General features: G+C 38.9%; 1 protein-coding gene across 7 annotated transcripts in view; it reads left to right on the top strand.

The window, feature by feature from the left end:
* The window catches only part of aak1b (AP2 associated kinase 1b), a 151,338-nt gene that overhangs the window by 47,417 nt on the left and 83,550 nt on the right, over positions 1-20,371 (top strand). For all 7 annotated transcript variants that reach the window (XM_063056988.1, XM_063056987.1, XM_063056986.1 and 4 more), the window contains exons 6-10: positions 12,629-12,710; positions 14,780-14,912; positions 16,412-16,515; positions 17,216-17,295; positions 18,734-18,888. In XM_063056988.1, coding sequence (XP_062913058.1) covers positions 12,629-12,710; positions 14,780-14,912; positions 16,412-16,515; positions 17,216-17,295; positions 18,734-18,888 — 554 coding nt within the window. The remainder of the gene's footprint in view (positions 1-12,628; positions 12,711-14,779; positions 14,913-16,411; positions 16,516-17,215; positions 17,296-18,733; positions 18,889-20,371) is intronic.

The raw sequence follows: 20,371 nt of genomic DNA, 5'->3' as shown, positions 1-20,371 counted from the left end.
TTGTGGGGGAGTCTAGGACCAGAGGGCATAGCTTCAGAATAGGAGGATGTCTCTTTAAAACAGTAATAAGGAGGAATTTCTTTAGCCAGAGAGTGGTGAATCTGTGAATACATTGTCACAGACAGCTGTGGAGGCCAAGTCAATGGGTATATTCAAAGAGGAGGTTGATAGATCCTTGATTAGTTAGACGGCAAAGACCACGGGGAGAAGGCAGGAGGATAGGGTGGCGAGGGATAATAAGTCAGCTATGATGTATTGGCAGAGCAGACTCAATGGGCTGAACAACCTAATTGTACTACTATGTTTATGTCCTTATGATCTTGAATACTGTAGTCTTTTAAGTGTGGGTATTCCTACATATCTGGTCTAGTAAAGTTGCAGTTCTTGTACTGCATGAGTAATCCAGAAATGGTTCTTATGTAGTTGTGGAAAGCTGATTCGTGTGCTGATTCTAGGTTGTTTAAAATAATCATAGCCACGAGGGAAAGGGAATTTGACGCTTTTATCTGACTCCGCCCACACAGTATCCTGCTGAATCCCTTGTGGAATGTGAGCTGTTGAAGTAGGGAGAGGGCTGGCCACCACCTTGATGTAGCTGCAGATGACTCAATGTAGCTTCACAGTCAAATACCTGGAAACAAGTTATTCTGTGTCAGAGACAGAAGGGTATTTTGGGTTATTAGTATCAGTTATTCGCTTTCTTGCCAACGATAGCTATTTTGGATGTCTGTAGCAGTTTTTGCATGTTGACGTGATCTTATTTACACAATAATGGCATTCTTATGATCCCAAGGTTTAATTGTCAATAAACCTTTTAGGCTGGGGTCTTTACTTGGTCTTTATTCAAGGTTTTCTGTAATTTTATGGTAGTGAGCAGTGTTTGGTCTATATTCATCGTCTTTAAAGGGTTGTAAGTGCCTCAGAAAGTTTTGTCCTAACTTCAAAGATCGTCCTGTTGCCTCAGATGAAATAATTCCAGCAATGACTTTTTCAGCTCCAGCATGCAAAAGATCAAGCTGGTCATGGACGAGATGGATGGCTTCAAGTTGATCAAAGTGGCATGAATATTAATGATACACATTTTACATTGAGTCAGCAAGAAGTACTAACAAGATAGATTCAGAGGACTTGGATAAATTATTTAGTCAAGGGCTGTAAGCACAACTGAAAGCCTATGTTTATTGACCACCCCTAATTGCCATTGAAATGATTGATTAAAAACTGCCTTTTTAAACAGAGTTCTGATAACCATCTAAATATTCTGTTGGATTATCAGTGACCTTCTCATGACCTTGTACTATGTTTAGGAGTAATCATGAAGGAATTACAATACATGTAGACTAATACCTTTGCATAATTTTTTGAAGTCCCCTGACTGTTCATATTTTCAGTGATTGATTCTTGTACAACCCAGGAATCAATCTGGTGAACCTTCTTTGTACTCCCTCTATGGCAAGGATGTCTTTCCTCAGATTAGTACTGTAATTGATTACAGTACTAAACACCATCAAATAAAATCCACAAAAGTACAAAAGTTGCAGAACTTTTATTTTATTTTTGACGTGATTGTAGTAGCTTTCCTGAAGACTCATTGTCACTGATTATTTTTTTCTGAGCAGGAGCTTAATTACTTTTTACACAATCAAAAATGATAAAAGCACCTTGCCTATTGCACTCAAATACTAATACTTGTAAAATGCAATTCCAGTTTTCTAACCAGGCCACTGGCCTGCAGATAATGAACATTGAGCTAAATTGAATATGCTTGGACTCTCTTCAATTTTGTATTTGACATTCTGTGTTTTTTCTGCTCTTTTTTTGGTGCAGTTGCACAATTTTTTTTCTTCATGTAGGGGTGGGGGATTGTTGTTTCCTTTGAGTGGGTTTCATGGTTTTCTTTGTTTCATGGCTGTCTGCAGGGAAGATGAATCCCAGGGTTGTACACTGCATACATTATTTACACCCTGTCACGTCATTGGCATTTAGGGCAACAATGAAGGTCCTCCATTTCTGGAGGTGTTCTGGGCTTCCTTCAATGTGGTAGTAGCTTCCTCTTGTTTTCTCTCCTGTCAGCCATACAAGTCCTGGGTGGAGACTCAAAAATTCCATTGCACTCACATGCAGAGTGGTATATTTGGATTTTCAAAAGGCTTTTGACAAGGTCCCACACAGGAGATTAGTGTGCAAACTTAAAGCACACAGTATTGGGGGTAAGGTATTGATGTGGATAGAGAATTGGTTGGCAGACAGGAAGCAAAGAGTGGGAATAAACGGGACCTTTTCAGAATGGCACACAGTGACTAGTGGGGTACTGCAAGGCTCAGTGCTGGGACCCCAGTTGTTTACAATATATATTAATGACTTGGATGAGGGAATTAAATGCAGCATCTCCCAAGTTTGCGGATGACACGAAGCTGGGCGGCAGTGTTAGCTGTGAGGGGGATGCTAAGAGGATGCAGGGTGACTTGGATAGGTTGGGTGAGTGGGCAAATTCATGGCAGATGCAATTTAATGTGGATAAATGTGAAGTTTTCCACTTTGGTGGCAAAAACAGGAAAACAGATTATTATCTGAATGGTGGCCGATTAGGAAAAGGAGAGGTGCAACGAGACCTGGTTGTCATTATACACCAGTCATTGAAAGTGCCAGGTACAGCAGGCAGTGAAAAAGGCGAATGGTATGCTGGCATTTATAGCAAGAGGGTTCGAGTACAGGAGCAGGGAGGTACTACTGCAGTTGTACAAGGCCTTGGTGAGACCACACTTGGAGTATTGTGTGCAGTTTTGGTCCCCTAATCTGAGGAAAGACATCCTTGCCATAGAGGGAGTACAAAGAAGGTTTACCAGATTGATTCCTGGGTTGGCAGGACTTTCATATGATGAAAGACTGGATGAACTAGGCTTATATTCGTTGGAATTTAGAAGATTGAGGGGGGATCTGATTGAAACGTATAAAATCCTAAAGGGATTGGACAGGCTAGATGCAGGAAGATTGTTCCCGATGTTGGGGAAGTCCAGAACGAGGGGTCACAGTTTGAGGATAAAGGGGAAGCCTTTTAGGACCGAGATTAGGAAAAACTTCTTCACACAGAGAGTGGTGAATCTGTGGAATTCTCTGCCACAGAAACAGTTGAGGCCAGTTCATTGGCTATATTTAAGAGGGAGTTAGATATGGCCCTTGTGGCTGAAGGGATCAGGGGGTATGGAGGGAAGGCTGGTGCAGGGTTCTGAGTTGGATGATCAGCCATGATCATACTGAATGGCAGTGCAGGCTCGAAGGGCCGAATGGCCTACTCCTGCACCTATTTTCTATGTTTCTATGTTTCAGTGCTGTTTCCGTACAGTTTTGTTGTTAACCCTGAGCTGAACCCTTGAACCTGGAGGACTGGTGGACCACTTTTGACCTGTTTGGCACATGAGAATCATAATCAGGTATATTATCACCGACATGTGTCATGAAATTTGTTAACTTAGCAGCAACAATTCAATGCAATACATAATATAGAAGAAGAAAAAAATAATAGTAATAACAAATAGATAAGTAAATCAATGACAGTATACATTTATTTAATAGATTACAATCGTGCAAAAACCAGAAATAATAAATATTTTAAAAGTAAGGTAGTGTTCATGGGTTCAATGTCCATTTAGGAATGGCAGAGGGAAAGAAGCTGTTCCTGAATTGCTGAGTATGTGCCTTCAGGCTTCTGTACCTCTTACCTGATGGTAACAGTGAGAAAGGGCATGCCTTGGGTGCTGGAGGTCCTTAACAATGGACGCTGCCTTTCTGAGACACCGCTCCTTGAAGATGTCCTGGGTACATTTTAGGCTAGTACCCAAGATGAAGCCACCTAAATTTACAACCCTCTAGAACTCATTTCGGTCCTATGCAGTAGTCCCCTCCATACCTGACAGTGATGCAGTGAGCCAGAATGCTTTCCATGGTACATCTATAGAAGTTTTTGAGTGTATTTGTTGACATACCAAATCTCTTCAAACTCCTAATGAAGTATAGTCGATGTCTTGCCCTTTTTATAACTGCATGGATACATTGGGACCAGGTTAGGTCCTCAGAGATCTTGAAACCCAGGAACTTGAAACTGCTCACTCCCTCCACTACTGATCCCTCTATGAGGATTGGCATGTGTTCCTTCGTCTTATCCCTCCTGAAGTCCACAATCAGCTCTTTTCGTTTTACTGATGTTGAGTGCAAGGTTGTTGCTGCATGTGTGACCCTACCAAGAGCCAAAGCATAAAACTCTGACTACAGCCAACTTAGCTCTCTGGGGCATGATTCACACAAGCCTCCAAATGCTAGGACAAGGTTGTGGTCCTCCTGGAGGCTACTGCATTCATTCTTTGATAATTAAATAATCTTCGAATCTTTGTATCATACAGAATAACACCCCTCTAGTAAACATTACACCAGAAATTGTTATGTTACAAACATACTTAACCAGGTGTACTGGTTTGCATTTCTATGCATTGGTGATGCCGTGCATTGTGCTGGTGAGGAAGTAGCTACTTACCAGTACTGAAATTGTGAAAGCGAGATATGATGTAGGACAAAAACTGAAATACATATTTACTGTAAATTTGATTAGACTGCATTTATGAATACTTTGAATCATTCTCGATTCCGTATTATTGAAAAGGATATAAGAATATTGGTTAATAAGCAGGATTGCAAAGTTGATATCAAAGCTAGCAAAAAAGATACAGTGAACTATCCCAATAAAAAGCAGTATGAGAAATGACTGAGAAAGCAATAGAATGCACTGTATGTTGACAGGGTTGAATGAAGATCAGTATGAGGAGGTTTCCATAGGTAGAAATACCTGTTCCTGTGCTGTTAACATCTTATACTCCCATTTAGCTTCGGGGAACAGTGTATATTATAGTCAAAAACAACTTGTTGCCCCATTATAGAAAGACTGTGGAGATGGTACAGAAGAGGTTTACCAGGATGCTGCCTGGATCAGAGAGCTAAAAGGAAAGGTTGGATAAACTTGACTTGTTCTCCCTAGAGCATCGAAGGATAAGGTGATATGAGGGGCAAGTTTTTTTATGCAGAGAGTGGTAAATGCCAACAATAAGATACTAGGGACAGTTTGGAATCAGGCAGTCTGGTAGCATTTAAAAGGCTTTTAGACATGATATGAAGGGAATGGAGGAATATGGATGATACACAGGAAGAAGACTATAAATATAATTTGGCATCAAGATTGGTTACAGCCTTGTGGGCTGAGTGGCCTGTGCAGTCCTGCACTGTTCTATGGTGTTCTATATTGTTTTACCGTTTTGTCAAAGCAATTGCAAGATTGCAAAGTCCTGGGCAAGAATCCCATGCAAATAATTATTGTTCAACAATATAAAATTAGTTCTTAGCCATAAAGACCGAGCCTTGAATGTAGGACCTTTAGGACCTTGAGAACCTTGGATGAAATCAAGTTGTTTTAAATGTAAATTAACATCAAACCTTTTGAAATGTGATATTACCCAGCAAGTTGCCACAGATAGCAGTGCACCACTGACCAGTCATTCTGATTATTGATGATGATTAGGCTTTAGAATACAGCCATGTGATCCTTTATCTTGGAAAGCATATGTGGCCTTGGTTTAATATCTCAACATAAAGATACTATCTTGGAATATGTAGCCTTCCCTCAGTACTGTGTTAAACTGGTAGGCTAGGCTATTGTGCTCATCTCAGAGAGTAGACACAGCCTATAACCTTCTGACTCAGAGGTGAGAGTGCTGCAACTGAGCCAGCTCAATCATCAGAGAGCTTATGATTTAGAACAAACAAAAAGAAGGATGCTTCCCTTTGTTTGTTCAAAATCATCAGCTCTCTGTAGGCACATTAGCCTGGTTTGAAAAAAGACCTACTTGAATTATGTAGAGGTTGAACCTGTCTCTGATCCGCAATTATTGTACCAAGTAGGAGCTGGCATTTTTCCCAAATGTGGATGGCAATCCTGATGCAGCAATGCGTTAATAAGAATTAGTTGTGGCACAGACTTCCCTCGAGTATTGTTTTCCATATATTTAATTTATTGTTCTGTATTTAATTTTGGTGACACTTAATGAGAGCAATGATGTCTTAATTTTTCCTTGTCTTTTACTGTGTCTCATAACCAATGAGTATCTTAAGTATTCCTTCAAGCGAAATCGTACTTGAATATACATGTGAAGCAATTTGCTGCTCCTGCTGAGTAATTGAATTTGGAAGAAGGTTGAGCTGTCAATCTGTGTCATTAGAGTTTTGGTAATTTATTAATGGTTGGCACGTGTAATCTTCTAATTATATCCACTGGAAGTCTACATTTATAGGTTTTCTTCCTAAAGCAAGTTGTGTCTAATAAAGGCTGAACAATAGGGTTAAGTACTAATGGTTAATTGCATGACAGTATCACTGTTGGGTGCATTCTTAGGATACGAGTCAAATGGTGCAATTAAGTGCATGTTATAAGCGCACTGAGATTCCACAATAATTGTGATTTCCTCCTCCAGAACAACAATCACCTCCACCCCCAACACACACCTCCAACTTGAAGAGCATTTATTTTATTTAGTTACCAAACTAAAGGACATTCTTGTAATAAAGCTTATTTGCTTTGCTTTAGCTATGTTCAGCTGTGGAAAGTATCAGGAAGTTTTGTAGCCTCGTGAAAATTTTGTTTAGCTCGAAAATGCTATTCACATTTGTTTTTCAGTCAACAATTCCAAATTAGCAGACAAATGTGCACAGAATAATGGTATAGCAGGCTTGCTTTTTGTGATCATGCACTGAGCTATTCTCAAATCAAGAATCTTCTATGTCATCTGAAGAGCAGTGAGCTGGTTTAATAATGTGTATCATGACCCATGTTACAAATACTGTGACTCACAAGGCTGGTTTGATATCTCATTCCCAGCTTACATACTAAGGTTCTTTAGCTCTGTTCTTCCCATGATCCGGCAACCTATGTTTACTGGCTTGGGTGGGGCCATTGAATGGAGGGAATGAGTCAGAAAAATGTGATTCTTACAGTATCGCTTGCATTCATTGTTCAGTAGGTTAATCGAAAGCAAAGACAAGGATAAGTAGTTTCCTCCTTACATTTTTTTTTTAAACATTATTTAATAACAACAATGAAATGGAGGTAAAGAGGGGCCTACGGCTCCCAGCAGCCAATCCATATACAGTGGATTCTGGTTAAATGTGATACATCGGGATCAGTGCCATTTGGCCCAATTAAGCACCTGCCCCAATTAGCCGAAGTTTCATGGAAATAGTTAAAAAGGTATAAGAAAGACAAACTATCATTTAACTGAGTAATAAATTATGTATTTAAATGAAAAACAGAACATAGAACACAACCAATACTACTGGTGATTTGCAGTCATATCTGACAGTGACAGGAACCTTATGCAGGAGAGTTTTTAAAGTGTAAAATCCATTGCACTGGGGCAGTTCCACTCTCTCAACCTTGGAAGTCCGACTCCAGGGTACGGGGATCTTCCCTGGTTGCAGTGGGTGACCATGACTTCCGTTCCTCGTCATGCCCTTTGTTCTCCTTGTAGCAATACAGAACCACCTTCTTGGCCTTTGGATCTCACTGTAGATCTTATCTGCCCAGAGCACGGGAGCTGACTTTGCATGCTAGGACAGGCATTATTCCTACCTCACCAGTTATGAGACCCGCTGGTTACCCTCACCTGGTTTAGCTCACCTGTTGAAGCTGTGTACAGGAGTGTGGCCACTGCCGCATGCAACAGCTAATTGAAGCCACAGGAGAGAGCTGAGTGTCCAGTGGGAACCAAAGGTAACATTCAAGATGATTGTCTATATGTTCAAATTCTTCATAGTTCCTAACTTGTTGAAGTACTGAAATAATTTCATTTTCACTCCCAGCCGTTTCTGGCATTTCCAGGTCTGAATGTTTGAAACTGTAGTGAGCAAAACAGTTTTAAGTTGCCTTACCGCTTATTTATTGCCAACTGTCAGTGACAAATGTTACTGCTTTTTAAGCACAAACACAGCACAACTGTCTCCTGCCCCAATTAAGCACATAGTTTCCTAAATAAATGAAGGGAATACCAGCTATTTTCTCAATTAGTTTTTGTTCTTGAGTTGTTCCAAAATAAGCAGCTGCCCTGATTAACCGATGGCCTAATCCAATTGTATTACTAAAGCAATTTACTCATGAAAATATACTTTCTGTAATTAATTTATGTAAAATTATGTAGTGAAGCATAGTTAGTGCAAATTATAAGCATAAAACTTATCATGCTTAACTCAGAACAACGAGTATCGATCAAAATGACCAAGTAACATCCATTTCGGCTTGCCCTAAAGTTATCACAATGTCGTCTTCATTTAAATTAATTCATAGAGATTTTTTTTCTAACATATCCATAAAATATTGAGACTAAAGCACAAGAGGAAAATGTCATGCTGATCCAAAGTAGGTTTCTAAGAGATATTTTCCAAAATTATTCTCAACTAAGGTAAAGAATGGAAGACAAAAACCGATCAAAGGAAAGTTTGGTATGTTGTTCCACTGCCAAAGCTCAGATGAAACCAAAAAAAACATGTTAATAAAACAGAAGGACGCAGATCATGAAGCCAATTATGATCTCATAGGTGTAGAAGGACAAAAATATCTGCAGACTTGTTAAAAAGCACATTTGATATAAATAGTAATTCCTAGCATGTTTCTGTAAGTTCCTTCAAAGAGAAAATATATTTGGCTGATGGATGTAAGGTGCTTAGAGAAGTTCTCTCTTTTATGAATTCCATTGGATAGGTTACATTTTCTATTTCAAAATGCTGTTACTTATTACCATATATTAAAAGACACATTTAAGGCAACATGTCTATAATACACAAAAATATAAAAAAGTAGAATCAGGACTAGGACACCCAACTTCTTAAGCCTTTCCAGCTATTCAGTATGATGATGAGTGACCTGCCCCCATTCTATTTTATGCCAGTTCCACAGAGTCCTAATTCCTAGACTACTGGTGGAGGCGGGGGGGGGGGGGCTGCGGGGGTGTTGAGTCAGTGTTCCTCCTCTTAAAGTGATCTGGCTTTCATAACCTGTCAAGGTAGAGACTTAGAAATATTTGCTACCCTTTGGGAGGCAGCTCAGTTTTAAATGACTGCCCTCTTACCTTGTAACCATGTCCCCTTTGGGTAGTCTCTGTCATGGAAACATCTGAACATCTTCCCTGTCATGCCCCCATAGAATCTTGTGTGTTTCAGTAAGATGACCCCCATTCTTCTAAACTCCAAAGAACTTTTTTAACCATTTCTGATAGGGTAATTATTTCATCCCAGGACCTAACTTAGTAAATCATTTCCGGACTGCCTCCACTGCTAGCATGGCTTTTAAATATGGTGATGAACACTGTACACTGTGGCCTCACCAACATAATATAGTGTTGTAATAATGACTCTCTGTTTCTCTGCTCTATCCCCTTTTCAATATGGGCCGATACATTATTTGCCTTCCTAATGACTGGCTGCATCTATATTCCAAATGTTTGCATTTTATTCACAAGAATTATTTATTATTTAATTTATTTATTATTTAATTATTATTTATTTATTCCTGGAATCAGCTACTCCACTTATTTGTAGTCTTTCTCCATTTCAATAATGTTTGCCTTTTGATTCTCTTCAGTGAAATGCATGACATTTTTCTACATTAAGCTTCATTTAAAAAGTTTTGCTCAGTTACTCAACCTGTTCATATCCTGTCAGAGTCCAGACTTCCCCATTATAGCATGTCCTCCCACATATTATTGTGCTTTCCATAAATTTGGGTATCTACACTCTGTCCCTCCTACATCTCATTAACAAATGAAGGCCAGTCAGGAACTGGTCTTTGGCGCAGTCTTTCCAGGCTGAAAATAAAACATCTATTCTGACACTTTCTGAGCAAAGCGGTCTTAAACCTATGTGAGCACATCTTCCCCGATGCCGTGAGCCTTCTCTGTGACACTTTCTCAAAAGCCTTCTGGAAAATCAAATATACTACAAGTTCTCTCATCTGCTTATGCATCATGGAAGAACTCCAGCAAATTTGTCAAATGTGATTGTCCTAAAGTATGTTAATTCATTTTGTTTGCTTCAGTTCTCTTTCTTTATTTCTTCCTTAATCATAGATCTCAGCTCCTTGTTGACATCAAATGTAGGATAGCTGGCCCATGGTTCCCTGCCTTTTGTCTCCCTCTTCTTGAACTTGGGGACACATTTGTGATTTTTCAATCTACTGGCATCTGTCCAGAATTTAATAACATTCAGTAGCGTGGAAGATATGCCAATCTGGCACCACCAAAGTCCTGAATGTGCTCAGTTAACAGATCTTTACAGTACCTGAGCACTCATGATAATAAAATCAGATTTGGTTTTGGTTGGATTAGAGTCTAAATTGTGTTTTTTTGTAGTTTAATTTTCTTTATGCTTGCTTATATTTTTATATAATCACTGTTATGTAATTGTCCAGTAATTGTAGTCAGCTAGTATTGTATATTTCTAGTAGTTTCTCTGTAGCCTGTGTCATAGGTTGTTCCTTATCAATGGAATGTCTCTTACAGTATGTGTTTAGTCTGAGTTCATTTTTAGCATAAGGTGACCATGACCTCTTGTTTCTTTGTTCTCTCGCTTCACACTCTCCTTCTACAGTGGCGTAAGTTGGTTATTGTTATTAACACAAGAGGTTTTGCAGATGCTGGAAATCCAGAGCAACACACACAAAATGCTGGAGGAACTCAGCAGGCCAGGCAGCAGCTGTGAAAATGAATCCACAGTCGATGTTTCAAACTGGAAAGGAAGGGATAGAAGCCAGAATGTGGGGGGAGGGGAAGGAATACATGCTAGAAGGTGATAGGTGAAGCCACGTGGGTGTAGGAGGAGGGTTTAAGTAAGAATCTAGGAGGTGATAGCTGGAGAAGGTAAAGGGCTGGAGAAGAAGGATTCTGATAGGAGAGGAGAGTGAACCATGGGAGAAAGGGAAAGAGGAGGGGCATCAGGGGGAGGTGATAGGCAGATGAGAAGAAGCGAAGAGGTAAGAGGGGGCCCAGAGAAGAGATTTGAAAAGGGAAGGGGAAGAAGAAAAATTACCAAAAATTGGAGATGCTCCTGTTGATGGCATAAGGTGTTGTTCCTCCAACCTGAGAGTCCCCTCACCCTTTTCTCAGTTTCTTCATCTCCGCCACATCTGTTCCCAGAAAGAAGCTTTCCTTTCCAGGACAACAGAGGTGTCCTCCTTCTTCAAAGAATGAAGTTTCCCTCCCTCCACCATTGATGCTGCTCCCTACCCGCATCTCTTCCATTTCCTGGACATCCGCCCTCACGCTATCTTCCTGCCCCCTTAACAGTGATAGAGTTCCTCTTGTCCTTACCTACCACCCCATGAGCCTCCGCGTCCAGCACATCATTCTCTGCAGCTTAATACCATCTTCCAAAGGACCTACCACTAAACACATCTTTATCCCTCTCCACTCTCTGTTTGCTACCCCCTTCCTTTCCAGCTCCGATGAAGGACCTCAGCCCGAAACATCAACTGTTTATTCATTTCCATAGATGCTGCCTGACCTGATGCGTTCCTCCAGTATTTTGTGTGTGTTGCTTTGGTTATTGCAATTTATTTGTTATGAACACCTAGTAAAACAGCCATAACTGCAAGTTTTATGCCTCATTCTTGACTTCTGAAGAACCTGTGGATCATAACATCCCCAACCTCACGAAAAGGATCATCAGTGTACGTGTTAGTCATTCACAAGATGACATTAAGCAATCTTAATTGAAAATGCATTATGTATCACATCTGTGGCCATATCCTGGGACCCTTCTTTAAATTAAGAGATTAAAGATTGATTATGTAAATCCCATGGTTTATTGTAACAATAAAGTTTGCCCTTTTGATTCCTAAAATCTAAAAACTACATGCTTTAGCGTGTCTGATTTGTCTGTCCCCATTGCAGGGTTGCACTGTAAAGAAAGCCTTGAATTTATATAACATAGCCTCAGTGGCTATGTCATTTATCAATCAAATTGCTTTGAACTGAAGTCACAGACCACAGAAGTAAATCAAAAATCTGATTGTCCTGCTAATCTGATTGGAGTTGATTGGAAACAGACATTTTTTAAGGACAATTGAGAATAACTTTGCCCTTGATCAAGTAATGCTTTGAGTCTCCTCAACTGTTAGTTCGATAGAAGTTCATTTTAACAGACCACGGAGCTAACTTGTGTTTTTCTTAGAGAATCAGTTTGTGTAGATAGAAATAAACAGAAATAATAATATTACTTAGATGGAGGCATCTTTAAAGACACCAAGTGAACCTAACTAGAATAATAAAAGTTAATAAGCAATCTGCTGGAGGAAACCGGCAGGTCAAGCTGCTTTCTGATGCAGGCTTTTAACTCAAAATATCGACAATTCGTTTCCCCTTGCAGATATTGCTTGACCTGCTGAGTTCCTCCAGCATATAATTTATTACTCCAGATTGTAGCATCTGCAATCTCTTGTGTCTTTAATAATAAAAGTAAGTTGTTGTGTATCCTGATGAACTAAATGCAGGTTAAACTCAAATTAGAAGCTGAAGCCTTCAGCCCTACTCTTTGTATTACTCAGGTATACAACTCTGTCCTACCGAGCTCCTGAGATGGTAAACCTATACTGTGGTAAAGCTATCACCACAAAGGCTGACATATGGGTGAGTAGAGGAAAACCAATTAGTGTCTCATATTATGAATGAGAGTGCTTGCATAAAAGGGAATATTTGCTTAGGCATTTCCTGATTGTGCGCCGTTGATGTAATGGGAAGATTTAGACATGCCAATACTTTAACATGACTGGTTTTCACCATATTAGCAACAGTGCAAACTTGCATTTGTTCAATTCATAATGTTGGTTAATGGGTGGCAGGTTTGATATAACGTCTCTAACAAAGGAGATGTAAGGTTCTCCTTCCTTCTGCTAGCCTACCCTTGGTAAAGGTATAACAGCTGCACCCCCCCCCCCAAATCAGGGTCACTTGAAGCCATGGGTGGTGAATGGTCATATGAGCAGCTGGTGCATATCACAAGTCCTGGTTATACGACCACTGACTCCAGGCAGACAATCTCCAAAGAGTATTGATAATGGCTGGGGTCACCCACCTTGTATGGACACTGCCCAGAAGAAGGCAATGGCAAACCACTTCCTGTAGAAAAATTTGCAAAGAACAATCATGGCCACTGACTACAATTGCCCACATCAAACGACATGGAACATAATGATGATGATGATGATGAATGTCAGTTAACTGGATGACCAATGAAGTAAAGTAAAGCCATTTTTGAAGAGTTAAAATCTGGCAAATAGTATATTTACAGCCAAGAGCCCCAACAGTTCTGTGTTTACAGTGCTCACAGTATGAAAGAATTGAACAGCTCAATATAAAAGTATTCCAGCAACTCACACTCTCCTGCTGGATAAGAAACAATATTGACCAGGTCATCTGCCTGGTGCTCGTCAAATATTTCCCTGCAATCTTTTACATCCAGTTCAGTGGGCAGATAGCTGAGAGGTAACTGATGATATGGAAATCAGTGCAACATTCAGGGAGAGAAAGATATTCAGCTTGAGGTGCAATGAGGACATTCAGATTTATGTTTCTGCCTTTTATTATTGCCTTAGCAGTTATAAAGTACTACTGATGAATAATACAACATTTCTAATGATTTCAAATAAATGCCATGACATGGAAAGGATTCATGCCTGAGTTTGTAGAGTTTACATCTGTAGAGTAAGGAAGTTTGTTGAAAAGGAACTTAATAAGTTCTCCGACTATCAAAGTTGACCAGGTTCTTCATTCCATAATACTAAAGATCTAGCTGTGCATAATTATAATGGTTAATTACAGATAATTATTAACAGGAATAGTTTGCTTTTTTCCTAACATTATTAATATAACATCTCAGAAAAGATAACACTTGATAACGTCATCCTCCACTTGTGACTTGTATAGTGAGGCTGAACTAGTAAAAATCAACTTATTGAGGCCATCTTGTCAGAACATGCCATTTGGATGGCATTATTAAGTAGACAGGTATCTTAACTGAACGATGTCATTTCTGATGTTATAGAAGTCAGTGTAAGAGTCGGGGGGAGAAAGAAATGTTCAGGTTGAGGTGGGGGAGTCTGGAACCAGAAGACACAGTCTCCAAATACTAGGAAATCTCTTTAGAACAGAGATGAAGAGGAATTTATTTAGCCAGAGGATGATAAATCTGTGGAAATCAATGCCACAGAGGCTGTGGAGGTCAAATCATTGGGTATATTTAAAGCAGAGTTTGATAGTTTCTTGATTAGTAAGTGTCTCAAAGGCTGCAGGGAGAAGGTAGAAGAAAGGGGTTGAGGGGAAAATAAATTGCCCATTTTTGAATGGCAGAGCAGACGCAATTGGCTGAATGGCCTAAATCTGCTTATATATAGCATGGTATCATTATACTCATGATAAAGATCTTCATATTGATCAAGGGTGAATACTGGAGCTAAGTAACTGATAGTAACATTTTTTTTTGAGTACATCTGCAGTCAATTTAACAACTACTTTCAGAACTGGTTTTGTAGAAGGCCCCTTTGCTGGAGTTTAGTCAACTTTAATTCCAAAACAATTTTGATGCAAGAACAATTGCTGAAAGGCCGGCAAGTAACTGGTAGATGTCAAACCAAGTCTAACGATCTGAACTTTTTCCATTGCCATTTGGCTTCTGGTAATTATATTGCTTTCTTTTTCAGGCACTTGGATGCTTACTGTACAAACTCTGCTTTTTTACACTACCATTCGGAGAAAGCCAGGTTGCAATCTGTGATGGGAACTTCACAATTCCAGATAACTCCAAATACTCCAGCGAGATGCACTGCCTAATAAGTATATACTGCCACATTTTTCAGTTTGTTTCCACTGCAGTTTCTTGTGAGCACTGCATTAATACTTGAACACTGAAACAAATTAGGATAAGTTTCCAAAATGCTTTGTTCGGTCAAATCCTTTTAATGCATCGTGAGAAGCAAGCATACTATTAGTAAAGCAAAATTTGTGTTAAAGTTAAGGGAAAGGTTGTCTGGAAAGCTCAAAAAGATTAAAGACATTAAATTTGCAATATCATGGTGATATAGCATTTTCTAATCTTTGTTATTCATATTTAAACTATATAATCCTACCATAACTTCACTTACTGCCTTTGCCTGGTTTGGTGTTCAAGATATTTTGCTCAGTTTGTGACTGCTGGGATGTTAGAATGGTAGGAGATGGGTTTCATTGCTGGTCCCTTTTTGATGGCCACACTATTCCTGACAAGTTTCAAACCAAAGTCTTTCATCCCATCAGTGCTATCTTTCTCTGTGCACCAATATGTATGAGTGCCATGACTGCAGTCTTGATACACATTTCTGCATCTATGCACCAGTCTTAAGAGCATCTTCCAGGCAGCAGATTAATTAGAATTGAAACCATAGAGGAAAAAAAAACACAATAAGGAGCAGTGGAGTACAAATTTAAAAGTGAAGCAGGTATTTTCCAAGGGTAATCAGAATCTGCTGGAAATCAATAATTATTTAGTTAATCTGAAATTATTTGCATACATTGAGAGTTTTTTTTTCCTAAATGAAAGTAACCTTGCTGGGAAATTAGTTTGTTCATCCTTCTGTTTGAAATTATTTTGCTTCATTCATGCAGAATTAAAGCTTTTATTAAGCTTAAATGTTTGATTTCGCACAAAACAATCAAACAGGAGTTAAAACATGATTATAAATTGGTTCTTATTCAGATAAGAAAGGAGTTGAATTTGTTTTATCTTCCTACATGTTGATCATAGTCTGTTGGCAGTCATTTTGTAATGTCCCAAACACGAGAAAATCTGCAGGTGCTGGAAATCATAGCAACACACACAAAATGCTGGAGGAACTCAGCAGGTCAGGTAGCATCTGTGGAAAAGAGTAAACAGTCGGTGCTTCAGGCTGAGACCCTTCATCAGGACTGGTAAAAAGATTAGGTCAGAGCAAGTAGGTGTGGGGAGGGGAGGAAGAAGTACAAGTGAAACAAAGAGAGGGGGAGGAGTGAAGTAAAGCAAGTTCTCAGCTATTTACTTCATATAGCTAGGGTATCTGAGACTTTTACACAGTACTATATATTTCAGTTTATACGCAAGAGTGGACCCGTCACAAAGTGAAGTTGGAAATGAAGGTGCAGGAGTTAGGATGTTATAGAATTGGAAATGAAACCCTGTTTCTGAACATATATAATTAAAATAATTTTCTTGTGATATAGAAAGTTTTGGAGCATGTGACAATATCCCAATGTTTTATTAAAACCAGAGCTACTGTAACACTGAAATAAAATTGTCTTCTCACAATGGTTTCATTTTGCAGGATTCATGCTTGAACCAGACCCTGACAAACGACCAGATATTTATCAGGTGTCCCACTTTGCATTTAAACAAATTAGGAAGGAATGTCCTGTCCAGAATGTCTCTGTAAGTCTAGAAATAATTTGAGGTCTATTTGCATTGACAGTGCATGAAAATATCATGTAAAACTTATCCATATCCAAATGAAATTTACTAACAGCATGTAATGGAGACTTCTCTGTAATGGTGCAGTGTGTTTTGGTTCCAGTGTGCTGTGGTATGAAATTATGTGAGTTTTCACAATTTGAGATATTGATCTTGTCAATGATTGGAGGTGTCAAGCGAACATTTAAACATGGAGAAATCAAGTAGAAATAAAACACTCATTGTCCAAAACAAATTACTGACCTCACGTAAACATTTATTTAATAGTAATTTAGGTTCCATTGGTGAATGGAGCAGCCACCAATTTAACTGAATGCCTTACACATTTAGCTAAGTTAAGTGATAAATAGTACCTGAAAACAGACATTGATTTTTCAACCTTAATTAATTCATTATATTTTTCAATAAAAGAAATGTTCTATCTATGCATAGTAGTGCCAGAAATGTTTTGAGGTTTTAATGGGCTGAAGAAATAAAGTTAGTCTGGTGCACTTGCATACACATCTTTTGGATTTAATGACTAATGCAATGCAAGTCTACTCAGACCGAAAAACTGTCTGATCAGGTTTGAGAGAAAAATCTGAGAAAATAGTCTGTTTAACTTGAGATATAATAAAATAGTGAATTCACTCAATAATTTAATAATGACTTTGTTCTTCAGAACTCTCCCATTCCAGCGAAGCTTGTTGAGCCAGTGAAAGCGAGTGAAGCTGCTGCTAAGAAGACACAGCCCAAGGCGAGGTTAGCATCACCTTGTGCATAACTAAGTGGAGCAGGTGCTTGCCTTTTCAGAAAAAGCTATATTAGACTTTTGGGATCAATATTTTGTCTACCATTTCAGGAGATTAGTTTTTCGAATCATTAATGGCCTTCTGGTTGAACAGTAATGAGTTAGTTGACGGCTAGAGGTAGAGTGAGAAAGTTCAATTGTCTCATTTGGGGGCTCCAAATGAACATTAAATAAATCCTTATGGATGGAACATTGTATGTCTCTAAATGAAAACTGATTGTGTCTGAAAATGACACTGTTTTCAGAATATTTCAATGTCATGTTAATTGTAAATCAGCTCTATGAGCTGATTTATTGCTCAAAGAAACTGTAGTTTTTTTTTATTTGATTGTTCATTACTCGAGATAGTACAGTGTAGGTTTATCGAAATATTGCCCTTGAAGAGGTCTTCATAGTTATGAAGGAAGATCAACTATATTTGATTACAGTGAATTCTGGTGAATTGGTACATATCAGGGCCAGAATATTTTGGCCCAATTAAGCAACAGCTCCAATTAGCCGAAATTTGATGAAATTTATTAAAAACAGTATATAAAAGACCAACTGAGTAACAAGTTATGTATTTAAATGAAATACAGAAAAAAAATTAAAACACTACTAATAGTACTACTGTACTATAAAACAGTGTATTAGTTCATAATAATTATCAACTAATGAATTCTTCCAGTGTACACAATGAGCAAAATCAGCACAGACCTGTAGTACAGATACTGGACTACCTTCAGACAATGCTATCAACAATTGCATCCTATAAACCTTCATTTTCATTGCCACATTTAAGATGATTGTCAATACTTTCAAATTCGTCGTAGTTTCTAACTTGTTGAATTAGTGAAATCGTTTCATTTTTACTCCCTATTTCTTGCATCGCCAAGCCTGAATGCTTGAAATCATAGTGAGCAGAACAGTTCAGAATTGTCTTACTGCTTATTTCTCACCAATGATCAGTGACAAATATCAGAGATGTTTGAACAGAAACACACGCTATTGACGCTATTTAAAATCTGTTCGCTCTAAGCATGATGTAGCATCTAATGGCCACACAAGTGCCTGTTACTGACACTAATTAGTCCTAGTTAACCTGTATGGCAAGTCTCCTGCCCCATTTAAGCGGCATAGTATACCCGAATAAGCAAAGGGAATCCTGGCAATTTTCTCGATTAGTTTTTATTCTTTAAAAGTTGCCCCAGCACAAAACTCACAAAAACTCCATAGACTTGGATAAAAATAATTCTCGCCATTCAGTGAGTTCTATTTTACTGAGTATTTGTTCTCCTGTTTACTTCAGTGCTGAAAAAGAAAAAATGAAATGGTGAAGAGAGATGCATGTTACAATGAACTGGATTTTGGTATCTCTCACTAAGTATAATATATTTCCTCACTTCCTAGGCTTACAGATCCAACTCCACCCACTGAGACCTCAATAGCTCCTCGCCAAAGGCCCAAAGCTGGACAGACTCCAGCCAACCCAGGAATGCTGCCAATTCAACCCTCCCTCACACCACGAAAGAGACCGTCTGCTCAGACAGTTGCACCACCAGCAGGTCTGATGATTTGCATCCATGTTTTCTATAGTTCAAAATGCATCTCTATTGTGGGCCTGCTAGTATTGTAATTAGCATTTAAGTGCATCACATAAGCCCTTCAAATTTGTGTTATGAAGTAAATATAATGGTGTACAGAGAGTGAGAATTTAAATTATTAATATAAGTGAGTGGACTCAAGGATGGCTCCCTCTGCAGAGAAATATCCCTCTCATCCATGTCAGGTTGACAATTGGGAAAGACTGCTATGTATGCATTTCATTTCTGTGCATTCAGCATGTAATAGAGACTGCTGTGATGACACAGTGTGTTTTGTCTAATATTTATCTGAGTGAAGCATTCTGGGCATTGTAAAGTCAGCTGAGGTTCATTCAGTTCATTAAAATCTAGAAAACTCATTTGTTACTCTCATTAAAATAAAGCTATTTCTCCTGTACATTGACCTTATTGTATGAAGATGACATAATTTCTGTGCTTTTTCATTATTTTAAGAATTATTTCTGTTGGTTGCACTCCAGCAGTTTCCACTTACACCTGCTCCATGCTCTTTTGCATCTCGTGTACCTTTTAGAAGATTATTCATCTTGTTTTCCTCAAGAGAAAAGTTCAATTTTCTACTAATAGTCAACTTAATGGCTCAAAGCTGCACTTTCTAGATTTGCACATCTATCTTATGCCTATAATTAGACACAGAAGTCTGATTAGAACACTTTGCAGTGTGGTTCTCTGCATTAATATAGGCTGTGCTGTTTGGTATTCCAGGGCTTCGTTGATTCAGATTTAATATCACCGGCATATGCCATGAAATTTGTTGACTTTTGCAGGCAGCAGTACAATGCAATACATAATAACAGAGAAAAAAATGTGAATTACAGTAAGTATTCACAGTATTATTTGTGGTGACTGATGAGATGTGACAGTTCCTCAGTATTTACAGAAATAAAAAAGTAGTAAGTTAATTTTCATGGGTTCAGTGTCCATCAGAAATCAGATGGCAGATGGGAAGAAGCTGTTCCTGAATTGTTGATTGTGTGCCTTCACTCTTTTGTACCTCCGCCCTGACGATAGCAGGGAGAATAAGGCATGACTTGGGTGATGGGGATCCCTAATGATCGACACCACCTTTTGAGACTTCAGTCCTTGAAGGTGTCCCGAATACTATGGAGGCTAGTGCCCATGAGGGAGCTGACTAAGTTTACAACTCTCTGCAGATTACTTTGATTCTGTGTAGTAGACCCCCATACCAGATGGTCATGCAGCCAGTTAGAATGCTCTCCACAGTACATCCAGTGGTGTTCCTAAGGTATGGCAGGTATGGCACGCGCCCTAGGCACTACTTGAAGGGGGGTGCCACTGAACAGTTTCTATTAAAGTCAGACGAGCCATCCTTGGATAGGGAAAATAATTTTCTTCAGATGTATGATCTGTCTTTGATTATCATGGGTGAGAAGCACTAGGATGGCCTTATTTCAGAGCATTGTGT

The sequence above is a fragment of the Mobula hypostoma genome, chromosome 8, assembly GCF_963921235.1.
Source record: "Mobula hypostoma chromosome 8, sMobHyp1.1, whole genome shotgun sequence".
NCBI lineage: Eukaryota > Metazoa > Chordata > Chondrichthyes > Myliobatiformes > Myliobatidae > Mobula > Mobula hypostoma.
This window is presented reverse-complemented; position numbering and strand designations above follow the sequence as displayed.